The sequence below is a fragment of the Drosophila busckii genome, chromosome 2R (assembly GCF_011750605.1).
Source record: "Drosophila busckii strain San Diego stock center, stock number 13000-0081.31 chromosome 2R, ASM1175060v1, whole genome shotgun sequence".
Lineage (NCBI taxonomy): Eukaryota > Metazoa > Arthropoda > Insecta > Diptera > Drosophilidae > Drosophila > Drosophila busckii.
Genome location: NC_046605.1, coordinates 1179576 through 1192347, shown reverse-complemented (window position 1 = coordinate 1192347; position 12772 = coordinate 1179576). Strand labels below are relative to the sequence as shown.

The 12772-nt window shown below is 39.6% G+C and overlaps 2 protein-coding genes across 3 annotated transcripts; one reads left to right on the top strand and one right to left on the bottom strand.

The window, feature by feature from the left end:
* The first annotated feature begins 2916 nt into the window (after positions 1-2916).
* On the top strand, positions 2917-12300 carry LOC108596466 (putative fatty acyl-CoA reductase CG8303). Of its 2 annotated transcripts, none has more exons than XM_017982224.1 (6): positions 2917-3007; positions 9731-10057; positions 10429-10933; positions 11036-11477; positions 11533-11790; positions 11849-11981. In XM_017982224.1, exons 2-6 carry the CDS (start codon positions 9794-9796, stop codon positions 11979-11981), a joined length of 1602 nt encoding a protein of 533 aa, XP_017837713.1. In that variant the 5' UTR covers positions 2917-3007; positions 9731-9793. The 2 variants fall into 2 exon arrangements, with proteins under 2 accessions (XP_017837713.1, XP_017837712.1); XM_017982223.1 differs by lacking the exon at positions 2917-3007 and adding an exon at positions 3267-3299 and having other exon boundaries at positions 11849-12300.
* On the bottom strand, positions 7157-9079 carry LOC108596467 (trichohyalin). Its single transcript, XM_017982225.1, has one exon. The coding sequence runs from the start codon at positions 8837-8839 to the stop codon at positions 7274-7276; it is 1566 nt and encodes a 521-aa protein (XP_017837714.1). The 5' UTR covers positions 8840-9079; the 3' UTR covers positions 7157-7273.
* Positions 12301-12772: the final 472 nt, after the last annotated feature.

The window sequence follows — 12772 nt, the reverse complement described above, 5'->3', positions numbered from 1 at the left end:
TAATTCTTGTTGTTGTCGCTTGCTTTGCTTTTAGTTGTTGTTGCTGGAGCTGTCGCTGCTGTTGTTGTTATTGTTGTTGCAGAGCTCACGAAATGCGACTAGCGACTGACAACTGGCAACTGCTGCAAGTGCTGGGCCGCAAAACCGGGGCCGACACCAAATAATACAAAAAAAAAAAAAAAAAGATTAAGAATTTCACCAAAAGCAGCAGCAGGGCCAAAACTCCACCCTCGCTTGCTGCTGCTCCCCGGTGGTGAGTTTCTGCCAACAACAACAATGAGCACACCAACACCAACACACCCTCCTGCTGTTGCTCGGGCGCTGCTTCCTTGTTGTTCGCCTGATTTCTTTTTTCCACCACCCTTGTGCCTATGATGAGTTTTTCTTATTGAATGAAATAATACTTGTTGTTGTTGTTTTTGTTGCCGCCGCCGCCAGCGCATGCGTGCTCGCCAATAGAAAGAGAGCCAGAGAGCGAGAGAGAGAGCGAGCGAGCGAAAGAGCGCAAAAATTTAATTTTGTTTGTTGCCTACGATTTTTTGTTCGATATTTAGTTTAGCACACTCTCGCCAGTTGAGAAGAACAAAATTTGGATAAATTTGTTTTGTGTGGCGCATGCTGTGTTTGAAATATATGTCGTTGCCAGTGTTGGTAAATACAGAGAAAAAAACACTCGACAGCGTTGCCAGCTAAATTGGGTGTGTGAAGCTTTTTTCAATTCAAATCTCAGACGCTTTAGAATAATTTTTAACGTACACGTATAAATTTATTTTGAGTTACTCATGAATAAATAAATTATTTTTATGATTACATATACAGGTAAACAATTTATTTGTCTTATTCAAATTAAAAATGCAATGAATATTTACACTTGTAGCTCTCTGTAAACAAAGATTCGATTATAAATTAAGTTGTTGACTTATCTTCTAGTTAAACTGTCATCACTTGTCAATTAATCTTTAATCTATGTCAAGCAGTCGACGCGACCTTCGCCACACAAATATTTGGACTAAGCTTGAAGGTCGTATTAAGTGCATTGTCATCGCTGTCGTCTTTTAGGAACTCAGCATGCCTAAGCGCTGCACTCTGCATAATAATCAATTTACCATTTAGTTAAAACAAAGGCAAACTTTGAAAAAACGTAAACGAAATACAAGCGAATGACGAAGCTATAAATACACTAACTAAAAAATAAACTCTGCGCTTTGCAAGTTACTAGCATTGAAATAATTAAATCAATTTCAAGCGATTAAAATCTCAAGCACATAAATCAAAGTAACAAATTTTTATTTAATTTAAATTGCTCTATTGTAAATTGTGTTGAAAATTCATTCACACCAGTTATAAATTTAACTAATGCCATAATAAATTAATGCAAGCTCATTAAAAAAACGCAGCGACTTTCAATGAGCTGGCAGCTCTTTGAGTAACTTTAAATAAGGCAAACAATAATAAAAAAAAAAAGCTAAGCTCATTACTCATGCAACTTGTGTGACGTCGTTGCCAACAATGACGCGCGCTATATGCAACTGCAACTTGCCCGTGACTTGGCAAATTGTTGAGCACAACAACAAAAACACAAACAAGTCTAAGCCAAGTGCCGGCCTGGCTTCGATTAAAGTCACAAGAGCTTTTTGTGGTTGGATTTAAAGAAGTTAAATGAATGTGAATTAATGCGCCAATGGGCGTTATTAGCAGTTATGAGCTATTGGCTTGATAAGGACTAATTTCGTTAATACGAAAACAATTTCAAAGATGTAGTGGCATTTCCTTAAACGGCTACACTATAATTATTAAGAAACTTAATGCTAAATTATTCAAACAAGCTGTAAATTACACGATTATTACATTAATTGCATGATTAACAAAATTTACGTCAAGCTTAGCTTATTGTTTATGCAGTTATAAATAATGGAAACTTTTGTAGAATTCTAAGCGGAAATCCAGCGTTGTTTTTTTTATTAAACTTAAGAGCTACGGCGGCAATGATTTCGCTTTTTATTGAAAGCAACAGCTTGACTTTTGTTTTGTTTTATAATAAATAGCAGGCCTACTTTAAGCTTAACCCACGTAACTTTAAAAGACACCCACTTTCTTTATAAACATATTGCGTGCCACACAAATTATTGTACAATTTTCAGTTTTCTTTTTGTGCTTTTGGCAATTCTGGTGTGGAGTTCACAGCTGCTATGATTTATGCGAAGGTTTTTTTTATGGTACATGTGGGTTTCATTTGGAAAGCGCGCCTAAACTTAAGCTGCTTTTGTTGCTATAAAATTGTGTAGAAATTGTTTAAATTGGGTTACTTCCCTGTATCAAAATATGAGCGTATTGAAATTGAGACTGCAGCGTTAGCAACTTTAACAGTTATGCTGACGTTGGAAACAAAACAACATTGCATTTGTGCCAATTTCGAAATTCAATGTTTTTTTGGATCATACGAGAATGCGCTGGCAGCCGCCTAACCCCAAAAATATTTAAACGCTGACTGTGGCTAAATTTAGTAACAACAAAGGTTAAGACTAGACTTCAAACATGTTCGCTCTCTTACAATTCAAAGACACGCACTTCTTATAGTAACAACAACAACAACAAGAGCAGCGCAGTAACCAAAATAGCGGAACTTAAAGCTGCAGCTGCAGCCGAAGCCACTTGCTCATTTGCTTTGCGGTCAGTCCCAAAGCTCTCTTGACTTGCGCTCTCATTCGTTCTCTCGCTCTCACATTCACTCGCGAGCTGCTTAGTGTACCAATTTTCATTACGTTCCATTTCGTTTCGTTTCTGCGCTGCGAACGTCTTCGTGTCTTTGCTGTTGTTGTTTGTCTTTGTTTTTTTTTTGCTTTTTTTGAATTTCCTCATATTTGCTGTCGCTCAGTTTTCAGTTAATTTCAGTTTTTAGTTCGAGTCGAGCGTGCGTCGGCATTGGCAGCAACTTTAAGCTCAGCGTCTGTCTCTTCAGTTAGCCAAAAGTTACTCGTTTGTGCTTTTTAAACACAACAATTTTTTGGTTAGTTGCAAACGCAGTTTCAAAAATATATTTAAGTGCTTTTAACTAGAACGAACAAGTGACTAAACGCGTTTCAAAAATAACACAAGCCTTGAATTCTAGTGACCGTTATGTGGAAATGTTAAATAAATAAGCATCGATTGCTAAACTTAAATCGAAATCGCAGCGAAACGGAAGCGCGCTGTCGAAAGACTGGCCAGCCACGCCTACAGCGCCTTGAGCCGCCCACTCGCAAGACAATTGGATAAAAATTATTAGCTAATCTATAAAGCTTATGATATTTATACTTTTGGTTTGTTTGATTTTAAGCGATTTCTTTGCAATTCCTATTGACAGACTGCGTTTTCACTTTGCGCGCATGTGTGTGTCTGTGTGTGTGTTTGACTTTGCGACAGTTTATATGTGTGTGTGTGTGTTTTTCGCGACGTTTGTTTTTCATGCTTTTCGCGCTCTTTGCTAGAAAATTCATTGGCATAGAGCATTGCGTTTAATTTTGGTTTTAACAAATTTTTTTTTCTGTAGGTTTGAAGGTTTTTTTTGACGTGGCTGCCAAAAAATTACTTCATTTCGTTTTGTTTGATATTTATCAAATTTATTTGTACAACGCACATAAATTATGAGCGCACACAACCGGTTTGTCGAAATTTATGTTTATTATTTATTTAAAAATTTCTTATAGCAAAGAGACGACAACAATAACAAATATATATTTAAATTTTAAAGTGCGAATTGCTGTTCAAGTAGCAGTTACTAATTTCACACGCAGTTTGTTGTTATTTTGTTTAATTGTAAGGCGTGCCAGGTTTGTTGTCCAAGTCTTTTAATTTAGCGCGTCAAGTTTGCTACCTAAGTCTTTGGTTATTTTTTTCTTTTTGCGCGCACGCGACATTGAAAGCGTCAATTAGGCAAGCAAACACACACACACACACAGACACAACTATTTGATTGAACTCAGCTGTCCAATTCAATGTTAAGGTCTATGCTAATGCCAACAACAATAGAAACAACAACAAGCAAATAAAACGAATATGCGCACTATATAAAAAAACAATTGTTTTTGCTTAGTGAAAAAACACCCACAATTAATTAGGCTATCAAGTTCGGCTGCGACATGCGCTGCATATATAAAAACAAATATTTTTGTTACATATTTTTTGCTTTGTTGCCAAGCACTGCGGAAGCTTAAAGCTTCTATTTTAAATTATTATATATGGCACAGACTTTAAACGATTTCGCTGCTAAAATAGAAAGTGCCAAAAATGCAAACAAAATTTATTCGTCACAGCCAAAAATTTATTTGCCAGCCCTAGCAAACGTCACCAATAATCAATAGCTGCTATTGTTATTGTTGTTGCTCCAAAATAGGTCAAAATTTATATGGAATTTCAACAGCTTACAACGGTTTTTATCTCTACTCTCATCTTTCAACTTGTAGCGTTGTCATTTAGCTTTGAAAAAAAATTAGCAAACGAAACACAAAACGTAGCAAAATTATGCAAATCTTTAAATGAGTTTATATGCATAGCTATAGCTTTATATATATGTATTTAAAGACGTGCACATGCTTGTTAAAATTTATCTAGGTATGTAGGTTCGCATGTGGTGGATGCGGTTTTAGTCAGTTCAAAGCTTTTAATGCGCTCTAGGTTATAAATATTTATTTTCATATGATGGCTAATTGACAAAAATTGTTTATTATGCAATAGGAAATTAATTGCAAGGTTTTGAAATGATGAGGAAATATAGAATAGTGCTATGCTTATTATAAAATTATTAATTATGAAATTATTAGCTATAAAAATTATGAAATTTAAATATTTTATTGCATAATTTAAAGCCAAAGACAGTTGGCAATTTATAGAATATTTTAACTATTTAATTTAAATATTTTAAATGAATAATTTCTTGTGCAGTCCAAAGTCAAAGACAGTTTGAAATTTATAAAATATTTCGGCATATTTATTATAATTTTTTTCCCAAACTTTAAGGAATTTTATGCAAATCTTTGACGTTTGGCAAACGGTTCATTGACTCGGAGTTTGGGCTGTAACCAAATAGCGTTTAAAATCGTCGCTTTTGGGCCGCAAACTTGGCTAAGACCTAATCGAAACCAGTTCCGATGCGTTTCCAAACGTTTGTTTAGCCCGCGGCGGTATTCTGTCTAAGATCTCTCCAAAGTTTACATAATTCTGAGGCTCAATGCCAGCCAAAAATAAAATTTCAAGCCAAAGCCTTGAGGTAGTAAAAATTAAAGCAAGTCATTGATCAATTAGCGCAAGTATTGAGTCATAAATAAAATATATAAAAATATGAAACTTTCAATTAAATTGTGAAAATTCGAAAATGTATAACGAAGGCCAGGCCAATTGCCAAACTTTTGCTAATGAGTTAGTTAGTTAAATAATTAAATTATGGAAATCGTGCAGAGTTTAGCGCAAACTTGCTAACTTAACTCTCGATTAGCCATGAACCTGCGTTGTAACTTGCTCTGGCGCCAACCAAAGCTGACAAAATACCAAAGCCAGCTAAAGCAGCAGCAGCCACAACGGAAAGAGAAGAAAATAAAAATTGGCTGCCTCACAATTTGTTTGTGGCATTGCGCAGGCTTTGGCGACCTTGACACAAATACAAGCAACTCAAAGATTTATCAAAAATTTAACAAATCAAATCGAAAACACACATACAAAGGCATGAGCGTGTGTGTGTGTAAACGCGTAATTTACTATTAATTTGTTGAAGGGCTACTAATTATGATTTTATTGTGTTATCACCTTGACTGACGATAAATGGGGAAACACACACACATGAGAAACTGGATTTCGATTTAGTTATAAAAGAGTCCCAGCTCTGAAATGAAGATATAACCAAACTGTCTGCAAATATAATTAAGTCTTAAAATAAACTTAAATTGCTGCCCGGACAGTTAAGTGAACTTGCTCGTTAAACATCTTGTAAACTAAACATAAAGTTGTGCTTAAATTTAAATGCTGTGCTTTGCTTTAACTTTAGTTCACTCTTAAGTTTTAGCTGCAGGCTTATCTAGTAAGCGTTGCGTATGTTTGTCTTCTAAGCATATATATTATATATTCAATTCTATTGACATTAAGCTATGAGTGTGTTCTAAGATAAAATGAAAATTTGAAATTGTAGACTCAGCTTAAAATTTCTTTCCACTTTCAATTTATGTGCGACATTAACTTTAGTTTATTAACTATTAAGTTGTACTAACTATTTAGTGGAAGCCTTGTCTAGCAAGATTTGCTTTTGATAGTCTTCTAAATTATATTGTTACTTGTAAAAATCTATTGACTTTAAGCTTTGAGCAGCTGCTTGAAGCTAAAATTATTGTTGGTTTCAAATTGTTGCCTAGACTAAGTTTAAAATTTCTTTGCAGCTTCCGTGTTTAGAAATTTTTCATAGACTTAAACGCTTAGCTTATTAACTATTAAACTCCAACTGGATGCTTCAGCAGTTAATAAGAAATTTTTGATTGAAAGTTTGAAAAGTTTTGCATAAATTCAAATGCTGAGTTAATAACTTTAGTTAACTAACTATTAAGTTTAAGTCGCAGGCTTGTTTGGTAAGCTTATAGCTAATATATATATTTCTATTCTTTTTTCTATATTATCCGCATCAAGCTTTGAAAATCTGTTTTAAGTTAAAATTGTTGGTTTTAAAGAAACTGAAATTGCTGCCAAGACTAAGTTTAAAATTTCTTTAGAAAACAACAGTTTGCATAAATTCAAATGCTGAGTTAATATCTTTAGTTAACCAACTATATTATTGGCAACAAGCTTTGAAAATTGTTGATTTTAAAGAAACTGAAATTGCTGCCTAGACTAAGTTTAAAATTTCTTTCCGTGTTTAGAAAACAAAAGTTTGCATAAATTCATATGTTGAGTTAATAACTTTAGTTAACCAACTTTTAAGTTTTAGTCCTCCAGCTAAGAATATATAAATTATATTATTTTCTTCGATTCTATTTGCATCAAGCTTTGAAAATCTGTTTAAGTTAAAATTGTTGCTGCCAAGGCTTGAAATTTCTTTGCAGCTTTAGTTTAGCATAAATTTAAACGCTTAGCTTTGACATTAACTTTAGTTTACTAACTATTAAACTGAAGGCTTTAGTAGCTATTAATAGTTAACTGATTGTCTTTTGCTTTCCATGTTTATTGGTCAAGTTGTTAGTGAATTGTTAACATGTAAAAAATCAGCAGCGCTGCCGCTCAATTGGGGATCGCCCTAGGCCTGAACCTGAGTCTGGGCCTAGTAGGCTGGCTTGTAGTTGTAGACCTTGGTGAAGCGATGCCAAGCGTCGCAGACAGTCTGGCGCCCGTAGCCCGTGTACTCGCTGAAGGGCGTGAAGTTGGTCTTGACCGGCAGCTGATTGGAGAAGCTGTCCATGGGCGTGCGCAGGCGGCGCAAGCGCTTCAGATGCATATTGAAGCGTGGCGGCTGGACGCGGCTTGGCGGCTTCGGGGGCTCGTCCAGCTCCTGCTGGCGATTGAAGGCAGCCTTGATGCTGTCGAAGCGCTTGAGTATGGGGCGGGGTAGGCCCTGCCAAGCCATCTTGCGACGCGGCGGCTGCGCAGGCAGCGCCACATCCTTGAGTGCATCCTGCTCCGCCTGCTGTACGTAGGAGCCTTGGCGGGATTTGAACACATGCGACTGCAGCAGCGCTGTGGGCTCCTTGAAGGTGCGCACAAAGCGATCCAGGCGCCCACTGATGTCCGACAGCTGCTGCAGCTGCGCATAATCCCGCGCCAGCTGATGCTGCTTCTCCATGCTGCTGAGCCGGCGCCGCTTGGGCTGCAGCGTCTGCGTGGGTTGAGGCATCTCGGACAGCTCCAGCTCGGCATGTTGGCGTGAGTTCGTTTGAAAGTGACGCACGCTGCCGTCGTAGGGCGCAGGGGGCGTGGTTAGGCCACGACGTGGACTTGCGCTGTTGGGCTCATAGCCCGAGGGCTGCTCATCGGCAGCCTCGTCAGCGGCAGCGGCTTCCTCCTGACGTCGCCGCTCATCGGGGCAGGTGTTCCAGCTGTGCCAGTACTTGGCCTCCTCCTCCATTTGGCGCTTCTCCAGCCACGCGCGGCTGGCAGAGCTCAGCACTGTCGGCTGCTGCAGCTGGTACTGCTCGGAGTGCTGCGCCTGCGGCTGCTGCTCCTCGGATTGGTCGGACTGCTCCGCACTCATCATGGTGCTCTTGGGCAGCTTGTAGCCCTTGCGAGATTCGCGCAGCTCGCGCGCATGATGCTTCTCTATGGAGCGACGTTCGCGGCGCGCCAGGCGCTGCTTGCTGAAGCGACGCGCATCCTCGTCCTGACGCTTGGTCTTGCGCAAAGGCTGCTCGCGTCCAGGACGCTCGCCACCCGGATGCTTGTTGCCTGGACTCTCGCGCGCCTCGATGGGATTATAATCGTCGTGATACTTGGGCTCATTATAGTTGAGCCTGGGCTCCTTGCGCTGCTCCCAGCGCAGTTTGTTCTCCTGTATGATGCGCTCCTGGCGCCGCTGATGCTCCAGCGCCGCCTGCTGTATGACGCGCCTGCTGTCCATGTCCTTGACGCCTGTGGGCCAGTGCGGCTTGCTCAGATCCTTGTGGTCACGCATGCGCGCCTCCTCGCGCTGATGACTCGCATAGTGGCGATCATCGTAGCGCGGATCGAAGCCTTCCTCCCTATCGCCCACTGGCCACTCGCCGTAGCGACCATCGTCCTGGCCATCCTTGCGATAGAAGCGCTGCTGCTGCTGCTGGCACACAGCTCCCATTTTGGACCACACGCGCTTGCGCAGCACACGCACGCAGCTCCCAACGCCCTTTACCACATGCATGTCGCTCTCTGTCTCTCTCTCTAATTAACTCTCTCACTCCCACACATACGCGATCTGCTTGCTCTCTTTTCGTTGTTAACAATTATCTCTGCTACGCAAAATTTTGTGAATTTTTAAGGATTTTTTGTGATTTAGTTTTGGTTTTTTTTTTGCGTGTTTTTGAAACAACTACATCCAAATAAGTTTTTCTGTCCGAAATGGGAATGAGAACTGACTACTCCGGGATCTATAAAAATAATGATTTTAGGTATTATTTTCAAGCTCACTTGTCAGTGAAATTTTTACAATGCTCACTCAATCGTTTCACAAACAAAAATACAAAATACTCGATGCTTACTAGCGCAGCCTGCTTAGCTTCGAGTCCTTGAGCTCCAAGAGCGTGAGGCAGAGTTTAGCTCAGAGCTTTATCTTTGTCTGATCTGCTGCACTTTCGCTTAAGCTTAAGCGATGCAGTCTTTAACTTTTACTTATTTGTTAGTGTGCATTTCATTTACTTGAATTTGAAATACTTGAATTTTTCCATTCCGAATATTCCTCAATTCAATCAGAATTTGGACTTTAATGAACTTTGCACTCTGCTTAAGTTAATTTTGCAGCTTCGAAGTAAATGGAATTTATTTGATCGTAGACAGAATTATAATATACATTAATTTCATAGTATATTATTATTTTAGACAATTACATTTTCTTTCTTCATTACCAAGCTATACCAAACTATTTCAAAACTGCATTTTAATCCTAAACGAGGATTATTTTACTACCTAATCCTGGAGGCTTATTTAAAAACCCCAGGCTTAGATCAAGCTTAAAATATTTGATTCATTCGATTTATTCGTACTTTTCTTTTCTATGAAATAATATCTGTTTAACTTTATTTATCTCCCTCTCTAGCTTCCCAACGTGCACAGATCCAGCTGCAAATTGGCGCCACCCACAAGTCTAGAGCCCTACACCATGGCCGTCATAACGGAGCATGGCAATCATAAGATGGACGCGCCGCAGCATCACAATCGGCGTCAGCTGAGCGCAGCGCTCAATGTGCCCGAATTCTTTGCGCATAAGAATATTTTCATAACCGGCGGCACTGGATTTCTGGGCACGGTGCTCATCGAGGCGCTGCTGGACACACATCCCGACATTGGCACCATCTACGTGCTGGTGCGTGGCAAGCGCAACTTTGATCCCAACGAGCGCATATCGCGGCTGCTCCAGAAACCGGTAAGTCAACCTCAGGCCAAGTGTCGTTTGTCCCCATGTCCAACATTTGACCCACTGTTGGGGCTGGGCTATTATTTAAGACAATTACGACGGTCTTTATGGCGCGTTAATTTGTTCAAACTGTTGTCTCTTCCGCTCAAACCTCAAGCCCCAAATACGACGCTGCTTTTGCTTTTCGGCACTTTAACGATTTTTCCATCATTATAATTTTAAATGCAGTCGTAATAGCAAAATAAAAGTGTAATTATTTACATAAACATAATTGGTGGAAGGTTTTTTGTTTTGCACAGGAAATTTCCCTTGATAATTATCAAGAAGAGGGAAATTGAAAGCATTTCTTAATTTTAATGTTTTTTACTTTCTACTCACAGATCTTCAAAAAGTACCATGAGAAAACCCTAGCCAAGGTGGTGCCCGTGGTGGGAGAGCTAAGCGAACCGAACTTTAACTTTAGTCCCGAACTGCTGCAGGAGCTGATCGAACGCGTCAATGTGATTTATCACAGTGCGGCCACCATACGCTTCAATTCACATTTGAGAGCAGCAATTCAAACAAATCTAACGGGCACCATGCGCACCATAGAGCTGGCCAAGCAGCTGAAACAATTGTCTGCCTATATCTACTGCTCAACGGCATTCTGCAATAGCAATAATCGAGGACTCATTACGGAGGATGTGTACAAGTCTCAGTTTGATCCGTATGAAATGATGAAGATGGCAGAGAGCGATGAGGCTTGGGTTGGATTTACAGAACAAAAGTGCCGCGAATACCTCAAGGATCATCCCAATACGTATACGTTTACCAAGAATCTATCCGAGAATTTGTTAATGGCTGAAATGTCCGGACAGCCAGCAGCCATAGTTAGGCCATCCATAGGTGAGTTAGAAGAATTTCAAATCTTCCGAGCTGAATTCGGTCCAAAATCTCTATAGATTTAGCACTCTTTATTTTACTGTTTCTCTTCTCTTTCTCTTTTAGTTTATGGCACACTGGAGCATCCCATGAAGGGCTGGGTGGGCAATGCCAATTCGGGTCACTTGGGCTTCCTCGCTGGCTTCGTCAAGGGCATCTTTCGCACCATGTGCGGCAGCGCCAATGCCGTCATAGACATTATACCTTGCGACTATGTCATCAACAGCTCGTTGGTTATGGGCTGGTATGTGGGCACACGTCAGCTGGAGCGTCCCGAGATCATACACTGCACTTCCGGTGAGGTGAATCCGCTGACGCTCTCCGAGTTCTGCACCATCATCAACGACAGCGTGGAGCGTCATCCGCCCAACAGTTTTGTATGGAAACCTGCCACAAAGTTGCGCAATGGCTGGCGCTACAATTTGTTCTTCTATCTGTTTCATTTGCTGCCTGCGATGATATTCATCATACCGGAGAAGCTTTTCGGCATTGGCATGCCACAACATACGTAAGTTTAAGCACGCCACCAAATGTTGCAAGTTACTAAACTAATCCATTTGCAGCGCCTACGAGTATATGCGCGTATTCCAGAACGGCACCAAGGCTTTCAACTATTTTCTCGATAAGGACTTTCGCTATTCCTTAACGAATGCGCTGCGCATTTCAGGACTTATGCATGAAAGCGATCGCAAGCGTTATAACTTCGATGCCAGTCAATGTGATTGGTCCGAGTTTATCGATCGCTGTCTCATTGGCATTCGACGCTTTTACTTTAAGGAGTCCGCCGTAACTACGCAATGGCATCGCAACTACTGGAAGGTGTAAGTAGCTAACAAAATAACTGCTGAGTCATCCATTTAATTATTGCTTCTTCTTTAGCTTCAATGTGCTGCACTATGCTGGCTTTTTGGCCATATTTGCCATTCTGTATTTCGTGTTGACGCCTTTGCTCGGCCTGCAACTTGGTCTGACGCTGGCCCTGCTCATCTGGGGCTTCCTCGTCTGGTTGTAGTGCTCGTCGCTCTACCTCCCAACGCTATGTGCAATATACAATCCAAAATACACACACACACACACACACCTTTTCATCATCAATACACACACACACTTTATATATAATATACGTATATAGCAATGCAATCAAGTCCAAAACTTAGCTCAAATCATAGTCACACTAAACTAAACTAAACGACTTGTAGTACTCGTAATAGTCCTGGTTGATAGTCAAATAGTCAATGTTTGTGCACTTTGTAAATTACAAAAACAAAACATAAGAAAAACAAATATGTAAACGTTAACGTTAAATTAACTATGTAACTATTAATGGAATAAATATGACAATATAAATTTTAAGCCAAATCACAAAGCGTTTCATTTAATTAGACAGAATTCAATTTTAAAAGCAATGCTCTTTAAATTTAATAATGAGCTGACTGGATAATATCGATCTCTCCTATCAGAATGATGTTTATGTTTATTTATCACAAATATATTAAATTCTATGGGTATACAGAATCGTAGTTCGACTTTCGTCAGTTATTTTAAATGATGAATGCTACTGTTGCCATCCAAACACATCTAACATTTATATTGCAGATAAAAGCAACAATGCCTAAGAGTATGCAACATATTGAGCTTCATTTAAAACAGTTTGCAACAGACAAGAGACTGAAGTTCAAGATACCCTTGAAACTTTCTTAAGTTAAACAAAATATTATTCAAGCTTTAAGTGACTGTAACTTTATAAAATAAATTAAATAAATTAAATTAATTGGCAAATCAACAATTTATAATTTTGCAAAT